Source organism: Populus trichocarpa, chromosome 1 (assembly GCF_000002775.5).
Source record: "Populus trichocarpa isolate Nisqually-1 chromosome 1, P.trichocarpa_v4.1, whole genome shotgun sequence".
Lineage (NCBI taxonomy): Eukaryota > Viridiplantae > Streptophyta > Magnoliopsida > Malpighiales > Salicaceae > Populus > Populus trichocarpa.
In genome coordinates, this window is record NC_037285.2 from 14303740 (window position 1) to 14323464 (window position 19725).

The window sequence follows — 19725 nt, forward strand, 5'->3', positions numbered from 1 at the left end:
AACTTTTGTTCCCAGCTTCCTTAAAACTTAAATCTAAATAAAATTAAATGAACATCATTTATTACCGATTTAATTATTATCATTTTTTATATCTAATTTGAATTAATGCGGTAGGACATGGTTGTCAATTTTAGTGCAAGACAAGGACATGCATGTCCTTCTCCGGAGAACACCTCCCCACTTTCACTTCGCCTTCCCTCCGTAACCGCGTCTCTATTTTACTCGAGAAAACTCGTTTTTGACCCAGCAGCCAGTTTAGCCTTCAAAATACAAATACTCTCTGCATAAAAATAAATAAATAAATAAATAAGAAAAGGCGATTCAAAATAACAAAATTAAATAATTTGAAAAACGTGTGGACGGTGAGAAATGCTTTATGGGACACATCATTTTCGTTCTGGCTTCGTAAGATGTTACACATGTATAAATAAGGTCACACAGAGGCACATAAAGATTCATCAAAGAGAAATAAAAAGCAGTCTTCACAGACCTCCAGCGCATCCATTGCTCTCTTACCGACCTCCTCTTTCTTGGTCTTCGACACCCATTTTCTCTCATCTCCGCGGAAGCATACAGCCTTTGAAGAGAAAAAAAGAGGGAGAGAAACAGGATGGCACTAGCTACAGAAATCATTGGGGGTCGTTTGATTGATGGATCATCATTTTTACCAACGTCAAAAATGTTGACGAACCAAAGGGTAGGAATGGTTAAGAGGAACCAGTTCTTGGGGAGTCCAGTTTTGGTGCCTTCGCAACAAATTAGAAGACAGGAGCAGTTAAAGAGAGCCGTGAGGGCTCCTGTGGCAGCTATTAGTGAAGATATAATTAAGACCAACAACAAAACTACTGTGCCTGAAAAGGCAGTGAATTTCAAGGTGAGAGCTGTGGTGACTGTGAGAAACAAGCACAAGGAGGACTTGAAGGCGACTATTGTGAAGCAGTTGGATTCTTTCACTGACAAGATTGGGAGAAATGTTGTTTTGGAGCTTATTAGCACTGATGTTGATCCAAGTAAGTCAAGCAAATCGTATTTCTCTTTCTGGGTACTAAATAAAAGGGTGATCATCGATCATTAGCACTGCTCTTGGGATTCTTAGTAATGATCAGTGATCGTTCAGTTTTCAGTTTTCTTTGTTGTGTTATAAAGAACCTAGCTTGATTTACATGTTTAACACAATTAATTACGCCCTTAAAGACCCGCCTATTTTGTTTAGATCATACTTATAATTCAACAATGATCTTAATTGGTTCTTGTAGAAAGCAAGGAACCAAAGAGGAGCAAGCCAGCTGCGTTGAGAGACTGGTCAAAGAAATCAAATCTTAAAGCTGAGAGGGTCCATTACACTGCTGAATTTACAGTTGACTCAAATTTCGGTGTGCCTGGGGCAATCACAGTGAGCAACAAGCATCAACAGGAGTTTTTCATGGAGAGTATCACCATTGAAGGTTTTGCTTGTGGTCCAGTCCATTTCCCTTGCAACTCATGGATACAATCTAAGAAAGATCATCCTGGGAAGAGAATTCTTTTCTCTAATAAGGTATGTGTCGCTTTTTTGTTTTTTTTTCCTTCTCGGAATTATGCCCTTTTGGAAAAAGCAAGATATGGTTAGATTTGATTTTTTTTTAAAAAAAATTTTGTATGTTGTTGCTCAATAATATACGATCCATAAAGGTCAAACCAGATATTAAATCGATGCAGTTAGGTTTTGACTTCTATGCAAATGAGGGAGTAGAACAAATCAGAACCTGCTGACATTTGAATTTTCAACTCCTCCTTTTTGCCGTCTTGTTTTTTTAAAGATTGGTTTTGCTTGCGTGGGACTCTGATCATAATTTTTTTTCCTCGTCTTTCAAGAGGGGAGGATGAGGGGTTAAGGTTGAAGTGATCAGCAAGAGATTACTACCAGTTCTTCCCAGCAGGATATTAATTTAGTTTGACTGAGTTAAAAAAAAGGAAAATTGAATCTCCATACACACGTCACTTTAAAAATAAGTAGTGGAATGCCCACTTTGCTGACAAACCTTGAGGAAAAAGTAAATTGGCAACAACACCTTTATTTTGATTCCCCTATAATTGGACGGGTCACTCTCTTGAAAAGACCATGAACCCATGAGCCTCAAGCAACTAGAATATGGATGGGTCACTAGGGCAAGAACTTGTCTCTGTTTTTTTTTTAAAAAAAAAAATAGAAACTAAAGCTAGGGTTGGAGTCCAACCTGTTTTTTATTAAAATATGATTTTTTTTATTTTTAATTAATATTTTTAATATTTTAAAAAACATATATATCAAAAAGCCGCCCCACTAAAATGTAGATTCAACCAATCTGTACTTTGATGTGAAAAGTAATAACTTCCGTCTTCCTTACACGAGCTTGCACATGATAGATCTGTCGGTTCAGTTTGTTTGTATTAATGTATCGTAACTGTTTAAGACAACTGTCATCTGATCACTGATACCTTCAAAAGTCCTTGAATGTGCTGTGCATGGATCATGCTCCTCTTGTTTGTAAATTTTATTAGGAGAATGGTCTCATGTACTTCGATTAAGATAGGCTAATTGTGGGCCCACTTAGACTGTACTCATGAAGTAGAATTTTTATTTATTTATATTTTTAATAATTATTGTGCGTGGTCTTCATTTGAGCAGCCATATTTACCAAGTGAGACACCAGCTGGGCTTCGAGCATTGAGAGAGAAGGAACTGAGGGATCTTAGGGGCGATGGAAAAGGAGTTAGAAAATTGTCAGATAGGATTTACGACTTCGATGTGTACAATGATTTGGGAAATCCAGACAAGAGCGTTAACTTGACTAGACCAAGTCTTGGCGGTAAAAAAATCCCATTCCCAAGACGATGCCGTACTGGTCGCCTCCCAATGGACTCTGGTTAGTGTGGTCTTGCCATTTTCCCCCCTATAATTTGATAATTCGAACTTACGAGTCCAGGAAAAGAAAATGTGGTTAATTATGTTGGTTACCGATTAGACATCTCGATCTCTGTTGCATGTGTAATTGCTGAACAATTTCTTGCATGCGCACCAGATATCACTGCAGAGAGCCGAGTGGAGAAGCCATTGCCACTATACGTGCCTAGAGATGAACAATTTGAGGAGTCTAAGAAAAACACTTTCTCAGCTGGGAGGCTTAAATCAGTGCTTCATAACATAATACCATCCCTCAAGGCAACCATTTCTGCTGAAAATCATGACTTCAGTGGCTTCTCAGACATTGATATTCTCTACAAAGAAGGGCTTCTTCTTAAAGTAGGGTTGCAAGATGAAATCTGGAAGAACCTACCATTGCCCAAAGTGGTTACTAAGATACAAGAATCTAGTGAGGGATTGCTCAAATATGACACGCCAAAGATCCTTTCCAGTGAGTACACTTGATTCCTGTTTTTTTTTTTTTTGCATCATTCGTTTTCCAGTGTTGCATTTTTTATTCACCTGTTTCATTTAAGATCATAAGAACTATGGAACTTTTAGACCATACAATATATTTAGCTTTAAAACAAGATATATAGACATAGAATTAATCTTGATTGTATAATTCACTAGGTAAACTCACTTGTTAAATTTTCTATATAGCCAGAATTTTGATCGTATGATTCATTAGAGTTCGGTTCCTGAGATGTGGATGGCTTGTTTTTAATCGGTTCTTGAAGTTTACTTGATTTATGCCATTAAAATTATACTAACATGAAAATACCAACAAAAAAAAAACCACTAAATAAATAAATAAATAAAAATCACAGGTAAATATCCTGGCAGCCCACCACGCATTTGCCATCATTAGTGGGATCCAAGTCATGCACGCTCAAAAAGTTTTAGAAGAAAGAAAAGGTTGATAGTCCGGTTTTCGTAGCTGTTCGCAAGGAAGAATATTCGTGTCTAGCATTTGATTACAAGAGAGAAAAAGTTCACCAGTGATTTGTCCATTTCCCTTTGTCGGATGCCTAATCGGGAACCAATCTTGGATGTATTAAAAAACGTGTTTGTGAGTTTTCAATGCCTTAATGGCACTGCACAGTTCTTTATGTCCAAAGTGGATTTCCTGTAAACTCACAATTCACGTGTAAGCATCAAAACATAATTAATTACTCAAAACCCAAAATCTACAATAATGTGATTCACACTGTTGCAGGGGACAAGTTTGCCTGGTTGAGAGACGACGAATTTGCTCGTCAAGCCGTCTCAGGAGTTAACCCAGTTAGCATTGAGAGCCTCAAGGTTTTTCCACCAAAAAGCAATCTTGATCCTGAAATTTACGGTCCGCAAGAATCCGCTTTCAAGGAGGAACACATTCTGGGCCATCTTAATGGCTTGTCCGTTTCGCAGGTGATAATCATAAATTTCCTTCTTTCCTTTTGTTATATTAAAAAAGACTTGCATTATCACGTGTGTTTTTGTTCTTTACTTTCTTCTTTCTTTTTTGATATTGCTCGTTAGATCTTATGCTTAATGCACTTGTTCTTAATCATGCCGCCTCTAAATATTATTGTTTATTATATCACTTTTGCAGGCCTTGGAGGAAAACAAACTGTTTATAATTGATTACCATGATGCTTATCTCCCATTTTTGGACCGGATTAATGCCCTTGATGGTAGAAAAGCGTATGCAACTCGTACCATGTTTTTCTTGACGCCTCTTGGGACACTTAAGCCCATCGCTATAGAGCTTAGCCTCCCACCAGCGGGGCCAAATTCCCGATCAAAGCGTGTGGTTACACCTCCTATGGATGCAACTAGCAATTGGGTTTGGCAACTCGCTAAGGCTCATGTTTGCTCCAACGATGCTGGTGTTCACCAGCTTGTCAATCACTGGTAAGAACAATGATTAAGTTGAATAACTCAAGTTGTCAAAGGATGACCATTAAGTTGCTTGAACAATGATGCATGGTTTTTTAGATGTTGGCGGATTAATGGAAATGTTATGATGATTATAGGTTACGTACACATGCTTCCCTGGAGCCATTTATACTAGCAGCGCACAGGCAAATGAGTGCAATGCATCCTATTTTCAAACTTTTGGATCCACACATGAGATATACACTAGAGATCAATGCCTTAGCCCGCCAAAACTTAATCAATGCTGATGGTGTTATTGAGTCTTGCTTCACTCCCGGCCGCTATTGTATGGAGATCAGCGCAGCTGCCTACAAAAGCTCTTGGCGTTTTGACAAGGAAGGCCTCCCTGCCGATCTCATTCGCAGGTACATTTACTAAGCACTACTTTTTATGGGCATCTATAAACAGCTCCTAAACACTATTCCCCTAAGCACGCAAAGATAGGGTCAGCATGGATCAGAGATTAAGCATGTATTTGTAGAAACTTTGCATTTAACATGAGTTTATCTTTGTCACCGTTGCAGGGGTATGGCAGTACCTGACCCAACACAACCACACGGTCTAAAGCTTCTAATTGAGGACTACCCATATGCCCAAGATGGGCTACTAATCTGGTCTGCAATCGAGAACTGGGTTCGCACCTATGTTGAGCGTTACTACCCAGATTCAAGCTTGGTTTGTAATGACAAGGAGCTACAAGCATGGTATTCTGAGTCCATCAATGTAGGTCATTTCGATCTTCGTGATGCTGACTGGTGGCCCAAGCTGGAAACCACTGACGATCTTGTCTCGATCCTCACCACCATCATCTGGCTTGCATCCGCACAGCATGCCGCGCTCAATTTTGGGCAGTACCCCTATGGTGGTTATGTGCCTAATAGACCGCCCCTAATGAGAAGATTAATTCCCGAAGAAAATGACCCCGAGTATGCAAATTTCCTGGCTGATCCACAAAAATATTACCTATTGGCACTGCCAAGTTTATTGCAAGCAACAAAATTCATGGCTGTGGTGGACATATTATCAACACACTCACCGGACGAGGAGTACATAGGGGAACGACAACAGCCGTCAATATGGTCAGGCGATGCTGAAATAATCGAGGCATTTTATGAGTTCTCGGCAGAGATTCAGCAGATCGAGAAGGAGATAGACAGAAGGAATGCTGATCCTCGCCTTAAGCACCGGTGTGGTGCAGGGGTGCTGCCATATGAATTACTAGCCCCTAGTTCAGGACCTGGAGTTACATGTAGAGGTGTCCCAAATAGCGTGTCAATATAAGCCAAAATAAACCTGGACTCGAGTAGCGGCATGGAACTTGCCCCTGTAGTTTATTAATTAGGTATTTTTAGGCCGCTCAAAGTTGGAGTCGGTACCGAGAGTAGGCCATTCCTACATTTTTGTGTCCATATAATGCATTATAGTTCTGGCTGCATTTGTAACATAGTATTGTATATGACATATAGACTTTAGAATAAGGATAGCGCTCCAAGCAATCATGTGATCTCTCTTGGTTATTCAAACCATACATCTAAAAATTACTCTTCTTTTCTTTTATGAGCATTATAAATTGCTTTAACCAGGTTTCTTTGCATTGTTTTCATAAATGATTGTCCGAGACCTATCAATGAACCACTTGCTTTCACATAATAACCCTTTTCTCGAGAGCTAGCCTTGACTTTCAAAAATCATGCTCATTCATATCTCATTGTTGAAATGATAACAAAAAGGATTCTAGTTTTGAGTATTTTGAAAATTAATTTGATCAAAGACGCAACATACATCATCATTCAATGCATGCAATTCTTTGATTATTTTGCATATTAAAATTGTAAATTGACTCGGTGTAAATTTAAAATAGTTTATTTGACTCTTTTATGATTATTTGTGTTAATTTTAATCTCTCATTTTGGGTATATTATTTGATGGTAAATGATAAAGTGTCCTTCTATGGATTTTAACCGCAAGAGGTTTGACTCAAGATTCGAGGTTTTGCCAAGAAAAATTATTTTTTTTGAGCAATTATTTTATCAGCATGCATAATAACCAATAACTTAGTTCGTGAAGCCATGACCTTTATGAAAAGGCTCTTCACGTTTTGAGAGCATCACTTATTGATTCAAGTCGCTTGTTTAATTAAAAAAGATTTTTAAAATTACGTAATGCATGCTATATCTTATGGCTATAAAAGAAAGGGAAATTCATAGACTCAAAAAGTGTTTGGGAATTAGGCTTTATGGTTTTTTTTGTTTACTTTTTATGAGGTTATCTCGGTCTTATGATCTAGATCACAGATTTTGAGAGTTATCCCGGTTAGACTCAAGTTATTTTATTGTGTTTTTTTATTAGAATAATTTTTTTTTCAATTTCATCATTCAACAATGAATTTATTGAGAATGAGCTTCATAATTTGTTTTGATTTTCTTTCTCGGTATTAGCTAGTCTTATGACCTGGATTGTGAGTTTGGTAAGTTGATTCGGGTTATTTTTTTTGTTTTTTTACTATGAGGTTGTCTCAGTCTTATGATCCGGGTCATGGGTTGACAAGATAACCCAAGTTTACTCGAGTCATTTTTTTGTGTTTTTTTTAATTATTTTTTTTTAATTTCATCCTTCAATATTTGATTAATTGAAAAATAGACTTCTTAATTTATTTTGATTTTTTTAATGAAGTTATATTAGTTTCATGACCCGGGTTATGCTTTTGGTAAGTTGACTCGGATTGACTTGAATCATTTGTTTTGAATCTCTTTTCAAATTGATTTTTTTAAAAAAAAATACATTCTTTAATATTAGATTGATTGAAAAATAAATTTAATAATATATTTTGATTTGTTTTATATAAAATAATAATGTAGCGGGTCATCAGGAATCTAAGTATGAAAACTTAAATCAAAGCAATGAGAAATAAAAAGAATAAAATCTAAGAAGAATGAATAATGTGTATATTCTAATAAGATTAAAATAAAATCTATAATGTTGTGAAGAATCATGTTCTTTCGTTGTACGTATGGGCCCATGTGGCGGAGTAATAATTTTGGTTCAACAACCATGTTTTTGGCATTATGCTCAAAACTCAAAAGGTTCAAAGAGTAATTGCCATTATATATTCAGCAAAAGCCTAAAGAAACTACTTTCTGGATGAAAGTGAGTAACGTGCTGACAGGTTCATAACATTGAGCATGAAACACCATCCTTTACCTAACTCTCCAGAAATTACCAATTTACGTAGTCTTTTTTTTTTAAGAAAAAAAAAAACAAAGAATTGACAGTTTCAATTTTTTTTTGGAAGACAGAACTGGTTTTTGTGGGCTACAAAACCCTGCTGCCTCTCTTTCTTTTACTGTATGAAAGTGTATTTGTAATTATTTTTTAAAATATTTTTTATTTTAAAAAATTATTTTTGATATCAACGTGTTGAAATAATATAAAAATATCAAAAAAATATTAATTTAAAGTTAAAAAATTTAAAACACAAAAACAAATAGGAAAGTGTGAAAAAAAGAATGAAGCTGTACCAAATTATCATCCTAAATAAGCTATAATTAAAGCACAATGAGTTCTTCTAAGATATTGTTGTTTGCTATTTTTTTTTTTGTGTTTCCATTTTCTATTTGTGCTCTTGTTTCTGGAAGTGTAAGAACCGAAAACGGGCTGCTGCAATTATTATTATTTTTTAAATCAAATAGAGTGAGATTTTAAAGTTGTAATAAATTTATTTTGTTCATATCTCAAAAGCGTGAAAAGAAAACTTAAAATCTAAATGATACCAAGCTTGTATGTAAGAGATTGACCCCATCAACTATATATATATATATATATATATATATATATATATATAGTAGGTAGCTCCGTGATAAAAATTTAGGGTTAAGAGGTTTGTTTTCTCTGTTGTTTCAGATTCGAGTCATGTGGTTGCTAATATGATGGCCACTAGAGGCTTACATAGTCGTTAACTTCAGGGCCCGTGGGATTAGTCGAGTGCGCACAAGCTGGCCCGGACACCCATATTAATAATAATTAAAAAAAAAGATTGACCCCATCGATTTTTCCAAAAAAATAGAAAAACATTTATCATGACTGTAACATTATTACAACTTTAAAATAATTCTCATATAAGAAATTTATCATGACTGTCTGCATAATTTCACGTATAAAGGAGATCTTCCACTTTCATTGGCATGCCATTTTTCGAGTCCCAAAAAAAAAAACTAATAGAGATTTCTTCCATATTAATTCACAAATTAGCGTGCTTGATATAAGGGAGGATTTGAGTGAATTTATCAAAGTATAAGAAATACATTATCATAAGAAATATAAGAATATAGAATGATAACCTTAAAAAAGTGTAGCTTAACTGGTTAGATCATGAATTTGCTTTTCAGATATCACCAGTTCAAGTCTTATAAACTTTACGGCCATTAAAACCTTACATGATCGTTAACTTTATAGCTTGTGGGATTAGTTAAGGTACGCGCAAACTGGTCTGGATATCCACATTAATCTAAAAAAAATATATTATCAGGCTTGATATCAAAGGATTTTGAAAATTTTTAAAGTTATTTTTATATAAAATTAATTTTTTTTAATTAATATATTTTAAATAAAAAAATACTTTAAAAATTAAAGAAATTTTTAAGTGTTAAAACTTCCTAGTCAAAGCGTGAAATGCACACCTTTGCTGATGCGGAATTCTTTTATATATATAATATAAAGTGTCACATCATGTGGTCAAGTCAAGCGATCTTTTTGCCATAGCTTTCTTTGTGATGCGAGGACTGTTTAAGATGCTCCAAATATTTTGAACCCCGCGAGGTGCTTTCCATTGAATAATGGAGGATAAAGGGTCCCCATTCTTTTCTATTGAAACGAAATAATATTATTAATTTTGATTTCTGGATGTTTCATGATTTCATATATCTCCTCCATAGTTAAATACAAATACAATTTCATGTTTCTGTGATATGTGAAAACAATTGATAAATATTTTAATTTATATTGATAAAATATAAAATGATTATTATTTTTAAACTGATAGGTGTACTTAAAAAAACACAAGCATGTTATCTCCAATTAATTAGGAAATAATATAAATTATATCTTGGGGTCTTATCTAACAGTTTAAGTTATTGGGTTGAGATGGTTCTCTAACATGGTATCAGAGCTTTGATGATCAAGCGGTCGCGAGTTCGAATCTCACTATTCTTATTTATTTGATAAAAATTAAACACAAGATAATGTGAGTCTATGCAGGTTTCAAGCCCAAAAGGCTTTCACTTGAAAGGGTGTGTTAGAAAATAATATAAATCATATCTTGGGGCCTCACCTAACAACTTAAGCTATTGGGTTGAGATGGTTCTTTGACATAATTTTCTAGGTCTTTTATCAAATTAACACAGAAAGCATTTGGAAACGCAGGCCAACCTGCGTTTCCAAAAAAATCAAATTTTTTTTTACTAAAAATTAATTTTTTTTATGTTTTGATACGCTGATCCCAAAAATAATTTTTTAAAAAATAAAAAATCATCATTTTGATGCATTTCAGAATAAAAAAATATTTTGAAAAGCAACCGCAACTACACTCCCAAATAGACATATAATTTGGTAACAGATTTCAAGATATAACCCATGGTAAAAAAATATTAGAAAAATAGTACACTCTATTCAACCCTGAATGGGCAATTTTATTAATAAATTGCTAATAGGAATAACAATGATCTTAAACAATTGCTAATATCAATAATGGTTATTCAATCAGGATAATTGTTTAAAATAAATTTTTAATTTTAGATTGATGTTCAATTTTGTGAGCATCTATTTTCATTATATAATTAATTAAAAAAATTTATAAAAAAATTATTAAACTCAATATAGTCCATGACCAGGTCATAGGGGGACCGATGTCGATCTAATATGTCACTGTCTTAATATTTAAATAAAATTGTCATTTAAATTATTTTTTTAAGTTAAGTTATGTTTTTATTGATTATATTTAAGATTGTATTTGGATCTATGAAATCAATCAATTTAAATTAAGTTTGTTCCACATAATTTAATTGAAAATTTGAGTTATATAAAAAGTTAAATCTAACGATTTTAAAATTAATCTATTTAATCAAGCTTAATAATATAGTTAAAAATTCTTTATGATGTTAAATTCTTTTATATTAAAAAATAATTATTCCATGTACTGGTTCTACTCTAAAAATTGCAGAACAACCATAGTACGGATCAGAGAGAAGAAAAGTTAAAACAGAACAATAATTTCCCAACAACCATTGTATCAATATCGCACACAAGTCTAACAACCATCGCGTCAATGGGAAAAGAAATAATAATAATAATAATAATAATAATATAAACAATTGCTCAACAACCATCGTTTGTCAGATTCGATTTATGTTAAAAAAAGAATAAAAAAATCAATTTAAATTACAGCATGATGACATGTAACTTGGCTATGCAAAGTGACACTACACAGGCACATTTCTTTCTACTATAAGTAACACATCACCCTAACACTCTTGTCACTGAAGATCCACATTACCACCACAAGCACCGACAAATGGACAATCCTCCTCCGCCAGCGATTACTTATACCGCCGCTGGTCTTGCCACCGTAGTGCTAATCCTCCTCTCTCGCCGCCTTTTCAGCCGTAAACTAAAACTTCCACCAGGCCCAAAACCATGGCCTATAATCGGAAACTTCAACCTTATAGGTCCACTTCCCCACCGCTCCCTTCACGAACTTGCCAAGAAATATGGACCCATTATGCAAATCAAATTTGGGTCAATCCCCGTGGTTGTAGGCTCTTCCGCTGAAGTGGCTGAAGCCATCCTCAAAACCCATGACATTAGCCTTGCCGATCGGCCCAAAATCGCTGCAGGTAAATACACCACCTATAATTACTCCGACATTACATGGTCACAATATGGGCCTTATTGGAGCCACCTGCGCAAGTTTTGCAACATGGAAATTTTTAGTCCAAAACGCCTTGATTTTTACCAGCATGTGCGTGTAGAGGAGCTGCATTCCCTGCTAAAAAGTCTTTACAAGACGAGCGGAACTCCTTTCAAAACGAGAGAGAAGTTTTCAGACTTGAGTCTTAGCGTGATTAGTCGGTTGGTGTTAGGGAGAAACTACACACTTGAATCGGAAAAAGGGAAGGGAGTGTATACACCACATGAGTTTAAGAAAATCTTAGATGAGTTGTTCGTGCTCAATGGGGTGTTAGAAATAGGGGATTGGATCCCTTGGCTCTCTTACTTCGATTTGCAAGGGAACATCAAGAAAATGAAGGCTGTGGCCAAAAAGGTTGACAGGTTTATAGAGCATGAACTGGAGGAACACGATGCTAGGAGAAATGGGGTTAAGAACTATGTGGCTAAGGATATGATGGATATCCTCTTACAACTTTCCGATGATCCTAGTCTTGATGTCGAATTCGGAAGAACCGGAGTGAAGGCCCTCACGCTGGTATGTTTTATGGACAACTCTTCTTTTATTATTTGAAGCAAATTAATTTCTCGTCTTTTTTTCTTTTTTTTCCTAACAACCACAAGCTTGTTTTTTTGTGGATATATAAATGGACTTTCTATCGACTGCTTGCACGCAGTGGTGGACAAAAAAGAAAAAGAAAACGCGTGCCGTGCCTGTAGGGCACCATGTCCATCCCTTGACTTATTTCCTGTGCCTGTAGAGCATGTCTTTTCTTGTGTTTAAAAATTATTTTTAAAATTTTAATTATTTTTTGTACAGTATAGTTTTTTGTTTCCTTAACTATTGTACAACTCTTCACGTTTTCAATTTGTGCCATAAGAGCATATTCATTCCATTCCAACGAAATTAATCGGGCTAGTTCTCATAGTAAATTCTATTTTTAATCAGGACTTGATTGCGGGCGGAACTGAGAGCACTGCAGTGACAGCAGAATGGGCGCTAGCCGAGCTTTTGAAGAAGCCAGAGATTTTTGAGAAGGCAACAGAAGAGCTAGATAGAGTAATCGGAAGAGAAAGATGGGTAGAAGAAAAAGACATCGTTGACTTACCTTATGTTACTGCAATCATGAAAGAGACCATGCGTCTACACAATGTGTCGCCATTACTGGTCCCAAGAGTTGCCCGTGAAGACGTTCAAATTTCTGGCTATGATATTCCAAAAGGCACTGTTGTGATGGTGAATGTATGGACCATTGGGAGGGATCCTAAGATATGGGACAACCCTAATGAATTTTGTCCGGAGAGATTTCTCGGTGAGGAGATTGAAGTTGAAGGTCAAAACTTTAAGCTAATGCCCTTCGGAGCTGGCAAGAGGATTTGCGTTGGGTACCCTCTTGGGTTAAAGATAATTCAATCGAGTGTGGCAAATCTCTTGCATGGATTTAATTGGAAATTGCCTAAAGGCATGAAGAAAGAGGACTTGGATATGGAAGAAATCTTCGCACTTTCTACTCCCAAGAAGAACCCGCTTGTCGCTGTTGCTGAGCCTCGACTTCCGCCGCATCTCTACTCCGTGTAAATGGAATTATTAGCTTGTTTCAGCCTTTCTCTCTCGAAATAATACTAGTATTGTCTTGTGTTGCTCTCCTCCATAGCTTGCTTGTGACATCACCTGTGCATCTCCATTACAGGGAGAGATTACAGGGGGTACTTGGTGCCTCTGACGGGTTAAGTTATTGGACCCCAGCCCAAATTGATAAAAGGGCATCATGCCCTGCGTGAATAACACCGTCAAAACTAGGACTTTTTTACTGGATTGCTTTCAAAAACTCTGTCCAGCACCACCATTGTTTTTTCATCATAATTTTTAAACCCAATCTGATAATTAATTAAGTTTAAGATCTGATTCTAAATTTTGATTGGATTATCAAATCGTTTAGGTTAATTATTTTTTTTAAATTAAAACAACATTGTTTCAATAAAAAAAAACATAAGTTAACGGATTGCAATCAGGTTTTTGACCGGGTCTTACCGGATCAACCAGATCATCAGGTCACCTCGGGTTTTGCTTTTCCCTATTTTTTTTTTAAACCCGGCCTGGTTCCATCCCCGGGCCAGGCCGGGTTTCAAAACTATGGTTTTGAGAGTGTTTCGAGGGTTGCGTTGAGTGTAGTGAGAATTATTTGTTAAAGTATTTTTTATTTGAAAATATATTAAAATAATAATTTTTTTATCTTAAAAAAATTATTTTTAACATTAATATATCAAAATGATATTAAAACACTAAAAAAATTCATTTGAAATAAAATTTTTTTAAAAAAAATTTAAATTTTAAAAAATTTATTTTAAAATAAAAACCAAATAGAATCTGAGTTGTAACCCAGCTGCTCTTTTTTGATTGATTATTCTTGTATGAAGATGTTGTTACGATAATGATTAATATAGAACTCAATAGAAAGAGAATTGTATTTACCATGTGGGTATTTGAGAGATGTATAAGATAGATGACAACATACAAAGAAGCAACAAGAAACCAAATTTCATAGCATTTACTAGACATCTTTACTAGCACCATTAAAATTAAAATAAAAAATAAAAAATAAAAACATCTTTACTGGCACCATATATATATTCTTGAAATTTCAGCGGAGTTTTCTTTATATTATTTAGATACCAAGTTATCGACTCAATCATTTCTCAACCTGTAACATCAATCACAATATTCGTCTTATAATTTGGACTTTCAAAACTCAAGCATATTTCAATATCTCAATTCTATTTTCTATAGAACACTATGATAAAAGCTAATAAATTCATAACATGTATCGTCTCTTTTTTTTTCTTTTTCTTTTTTAAGTATATGTCTCAAAATAGATATATAACCAACCATAATTCAACTTAATAATAATAACATTATAAATTACATCATACACAAGATAATAAGCTAAACATTACAATTTTTAGATATGGAAGTATATTACAACAAAATATTAGTTTTTCCAATTACATTAATTACATAACAAAATTATTTATCCAAGCATCTACTTTTCAGATCGAGGGTGCGATGTATCTAAAAACATAATCGCATTAAACATGATTAAAAATTCCACATTTCAATAAGTAATTGATTAAGGACTAACTATTCATATACATTAAAGTGACTTTCATATCATCGAATAAATTGTCTTATTTTTTTTTTGAAATTTCTAATTTCATAAATTCTCTTCTAGACATAGAGATAAATCTACTAAAATAAAAATATCAAAAGTGTCTTCCACAAACCAGCATATTTAAGTTCAAAGTTTTACAATTAATCTATTTTATATCGAGTGATTATCCCATTAATTCGTAAATTAATTTTCTTAATATGGCCATTCAACATGGCATTATTTCAAGGCTTACCCATTCAACAGGGGCATTATTTCAAGGCTTACCCATTCAACAGGGCATTATTTCCAGTAATCAGGAAATAATCTTCAAGGCTTACCCATTCAACAGGGCATTACTTCCAGTAACCAGGAAAATAATCTTCAAGGCTTGCCCATTTGTCAGGGCATTATTTCCAGTAACCAGGAAATAATGTTTCAAGGCTTGCCCATTCAACATGGCATTATTTCCAGTAACCAGGAAATAATTTTTCAAGACTTGCCCATTCAACAGGGCATTCTTTACAGTAACCAGCACTAGAATTTACAATCTATAAAATTCCTTCTACAATAAAAAATATAAACTAATTAATTACTCCGAAGTGTCGAACACCTACCTGGTGTCTGTGCGCGTGAAGAGGTTCATTGTTGCTGATTAAATCCTGCGGCCTCCTCTGTACCAACAAAAATTACTTTGTCATTGTTCATTCATTCGAACCGGTGAAATTCTAATACCCATTACATATTCTTTAATTAAATACAACATCTTTAATTAAGTTTAATTGACTTTTAATTCAAGGAGGATAAACCCCCTCTTTTGAAACATTTACTTATTTTTTCACAAAAGTCCATATTCAATTTAACATATCAACATCAATTGTCTTTAATTTGGCAAGATTACTCAATAATATTATTAGAACTCCATTTTCTAATTTTTCTTCTCCATTTAGCCGAAAATAACCCCAAGGAAGGAAGTGAAGATTTTTCTTTTCTCTTTGAAAAATTCTTACTCCATTCGTATAATAACACTTATAAACCTTTATCTTTCCATATTTTCCAAACAATTGTATTAAACCTCAAATCCCCTAAATTATTCATCTTTTGGCCAAATATTCAATTAACATGGGGAAAAATAATTTTTGTTTCTTTTATTTAAAATTAAACACCTACCCAATCATGATTCATGCTTTCTAACATGGTTCAAACATAATTTGCATTATTCCTATAAATTATAACATAAATCCACAACTTCACATAATCATAATTTTGCATAATCCTTCATCAAACATAAAATTAAAGGAATTAATCATTTGGAGTATGTTATTTACCTCACTTTGATAAGGATTTAAGGAAAGAATGCAACAAAAATCAAGTTCTCTTCTTCTCCCTCTTCAAACTCTAGCTTGAAATCCTTCCTCCAATGCACTCACCACCTTAAAATCACCCCCTCTTGATGTTTAATTAAGTTAATCACTCTAATTACTCACTTTAATTAGTGAAATCAATGAGAATTTAAGTAGAAAAATCACACAATTCTTCCCCCCCTCTTTTTGTTTCAAGCTCGCGGCCAAAAGAGAAAAAATGGAGCATTTATAGTCTAACTTTTACCTATTTACACATTGGCCCTCATTTCTTCTCATTTCTATTTTTGTCACTCAACTCTTCTTTTTACTTAATTCACACCATAACATGTTATATTTTATTCTATTGTATCCAATTACAATACTTGAAATCCTTTTATTTAATATATCCGGTACTTTATTTATTTTACTCAGATTATAATTTAGCGGTTTTTCACAACGGGTCACCGATCTAGTAAAAAATGAAAGTTAAGATGAATTCATTTTTCACCTAAACACACGTTACTATTCACCACAACAATGTAATTATTATTTTTCCCTTCCAAAAAACAATTAATGAGCTAGTTATAGGGGTAATGCAGTCTTTTCTCTAAGATCAATTAGTCATTACCAAACTGATTAGAGACATTCTGGTCTTTTTAACTTTTAAAGGTATAATAAAATGACTAACTTACTCTTAAAAGAAAAATGAATTTAACTTGAGGCTAGGGATTTTTTATTTTTTTTAAGCATGGTGAATTGATTAAATTACTTTTAATAAAAAAATTCTTTAACTTGCTTTTAGAAGCTTTTTTGCATTTTCATGTTGGTTTTTTTTAGTTATTATCAAGTTGATTTATAGGCAATTTAGTCTTTTAATAAATACAAAATATGCATTAAAAAAATTGGTTGGTGCGTGTTGAGTTCATTCGCACTCTTTGAATGACGCATGTGACATCGCTCGATGTCCAAACATTGGCTTCCATGGCGGTGTTTGAATAATCTTGGCAGCTCTTTTTTTCATGGGTGACACGTGTGGCCAACAGTTCTCCGGTTTGGCGCCAATGATCTCTCTCTCTATGTCATCCTTAATTTCCACGTCTGACCCTCTAAATTTTGAAAGTAACATTTCAATTTGTTGTCCTTTTAGATCTAACCCCTCTTTTTTTATTACTATTTGTTCATTTGAAATAATTTATAAAATTATTTTTTTTCAATCTCATCCTCAGAGTTTTCAATCTGTCATATTTGATTCTCGTTCTTTTGATCATTATTTGTTTTGTTTTGAATTATTTTCTTAATTGATTTTTTTTTAATTTCATCCCTCAACATTTGATTAAATTTTATTTTTATGTCAAATTTATTCCTTATTCTTTTGGTTGTTATTTGTTTTGTTTTAGATCCTTTTTTATTGAAAATTTTGTTTTCAATTTCATCCCTCGGTATTTTGTTAATCGGGAATTTGGTTCATAGTTTTTTTGAGTTTGCCTTCTTTGGGGTAATCTCAATCTCAGGACCCGAGTCATGAGTTTAAAAGGTTAGCCCGAGTTGATTTAATTCTTTTTTAGGTCTTATTTTACAATTGATTTTTTTTCTCAATTTCATCATTCAATATTAGGATTATGCTTCATTAATTTTTCTCTTTCCTTTCTTTAGAATTATCCTGGTCTCATGTGCTAAGTCACGAGTGTAGTGGGTTAACCCAGGTTGACTTTGACTAATTTTTATTTTGTTTTGTTTATATATTGTTGATTATTTTTTATAATATTATTAAATTAGTCAAGTTTATTTGATCAAATCAAGTCAATGACCCGATTATTGTATTTTCATGCTTTTTTAAAAATGTTATCATCGCATGAACATTTTTTTATGGTAAAAAAAATTTATTCCGACCTTCAGCGTAGCCCAAGTCACTAATCTAGTTATACCCACTCGTGATATCCTATTCTCTATAAAGATATTCCATCAACTTCAAAAAAAAAAAAAAATTATGGATAAAATTGAAATCTTATATGATTGGAATGATAGCTCAATGACTAGACAACTTCAACATCACCTAAATATTAGCTTTTAGAGAGTTAAGAACTCTATTAATCATATTAAAAGTGATCCATGACAATGGCAATAGAAAAAAAAGGGGAAATGTTGGTGTGAGAATCAAGAGAGATAAATAAAAATGGCAAAGGTTATTGTAAAGAAATCAAGGGAGAGACTTGGATTCTTTTTATGGAGGGATTTTTCAAAATTATGTCAATGTCATCATATCGATTGAAGTATCAAGATCTAGTCTCATTACTTGTGTAAGTAGTGGCACACAAACCAAGTGTAGTTTATTTTAAAAGGCAATGTAAATTGTGTTTTTTTTTAATTTTAAATTTTTTTATTAAATTTTTTTTATATATTTTTAGATTATTTTAATGTAATGATATTAAAAATATTTTTTAAAAAATAATAATTTTTTTAAAATAAAATAAAGGTGTGAGCACGAGAGATTTTTGAGAGAGAGAGTTATAATTTTAATTAATTTAGATGCATAATTCAAAAGATATCAGGATAAGTAGAGTTATTTTCTCTCTTTTTAATTTTTATTCCATCAACCGATGTTTTTGTCACATGACATGGGATTTGTTATTACCAGGACCATGTGTGACTGCTCTGAGGTAGTGTTCCCTTGCCACATGTTTTCCTCTCTCTTTTTTTTTTAAAAATTCTTTTTTATTATAATTCAATTTTTTTTTCTCGATTTTAGTATCTAGTAGAGTGTGAAATGTGTGATTGATTAAAAAAAAAGAAAGAATCTTAATCTGTTTGAAAAGGGAATCTGTGAATTAATTGCACTGGAAAAGAGAGAGGAGCGATTCTCTTGAATTTATTATTCTGCATGATTTATATATAAAAATTGTGGGCTCATGATTAAGTTTTTATTTTTTAAAGTATTTTTTATTTAAAAAATTTTAAAATATATTAAAATAATTTATTTTTTAAAAAAATATTTTTGATATCAGAACATTAAAAAAAATAAATTTAATTTTTAAAATTTTTTTTTTCCTATCCCATTTGAAATGCAATACCAAATAAAAACTAAATTCAATTCAATTGATCTAATGATTCTAAATTATTGGGTTGTCAGTTGTTTTCAAGATAACAAGGACATGTAAATACAAAGAGTAGAGATTAAGGAACCTTGAGGGGTATAGCTCAACAGGTCAGGTCATGAGTTTGCTTTCTAAAAGTCACCAGTTCGAGTCCCACAAATTTCAAGGTAAAATAGAAGTTTATATGGTCGTTAACTTCAAGGTCCGTGAGATTAGTCGATATGTACACAAGTTTGCTCCGGACATCAATTTTAATCTAAAAATAAAAATAAAAAGTAGAGATTAAGGTTTCTTTCTTGAAAATAAATATTAAAATAACTTTTTATTTTTTTTATTTTTAATAACAATACATTAAAATT

General features: G+C 33.2%; 2 protein-coding genes across 2 annotated transcripts; both read left to right on the top strand.

Annotated features, from left to right (window-relative positions):
• The first annotated feature begins 452 nt into the window (after positions 1 to 452).
• LOC18094717 (linoleate 13S-lipoxygenase 3-1, chloroplastic) lies at positions 453 to 6401 on the top strand. Its single transcript, XM_006369070.3, has 8 exons — positions 453 to 1010; positions 1257 to 1537; positions 2648 to 2885; positions 3042 to 3374; positions 4143 to 4336; positions 4521 to 4822; positions 4945 to 5211; positions 5371 to 6401. Exons 1-8 carry the CDS (start codon positions 611 to 613, stop codon positions 6125 to 6127), a joined length of 2772 nt encoding a protein of 923 aa, XP_006369132.1. The 5' UTR covers positions 453 to 610; the 3' UTR covers positions 6128 to 6401.
• Positions 6402 to 11360: 4959 nt separating this feature from the next.
• On the top strand, positions 11361 to 13426 carry LOC18094718 (trimethyltridecatetraene synthase). Its single transcript, XM_006369072.3, has 2 exons — positions 11361 to 12323; positions 12735 to 13426. Exons 1-2 carry the CDS (start codon positions 11412 to 11414, stop codon positions 13362 to 13364), a joined length of 1542 nt encoding a protein of 513 aa, XP_006369134.1. The 5' UTR covers positions 11361 to 11411; the 3' UTR covers positions 13365 to 13426.
• The last annotated feature ends 6299 nt before the right edge of the window (positions 13427 to 19725 follow it).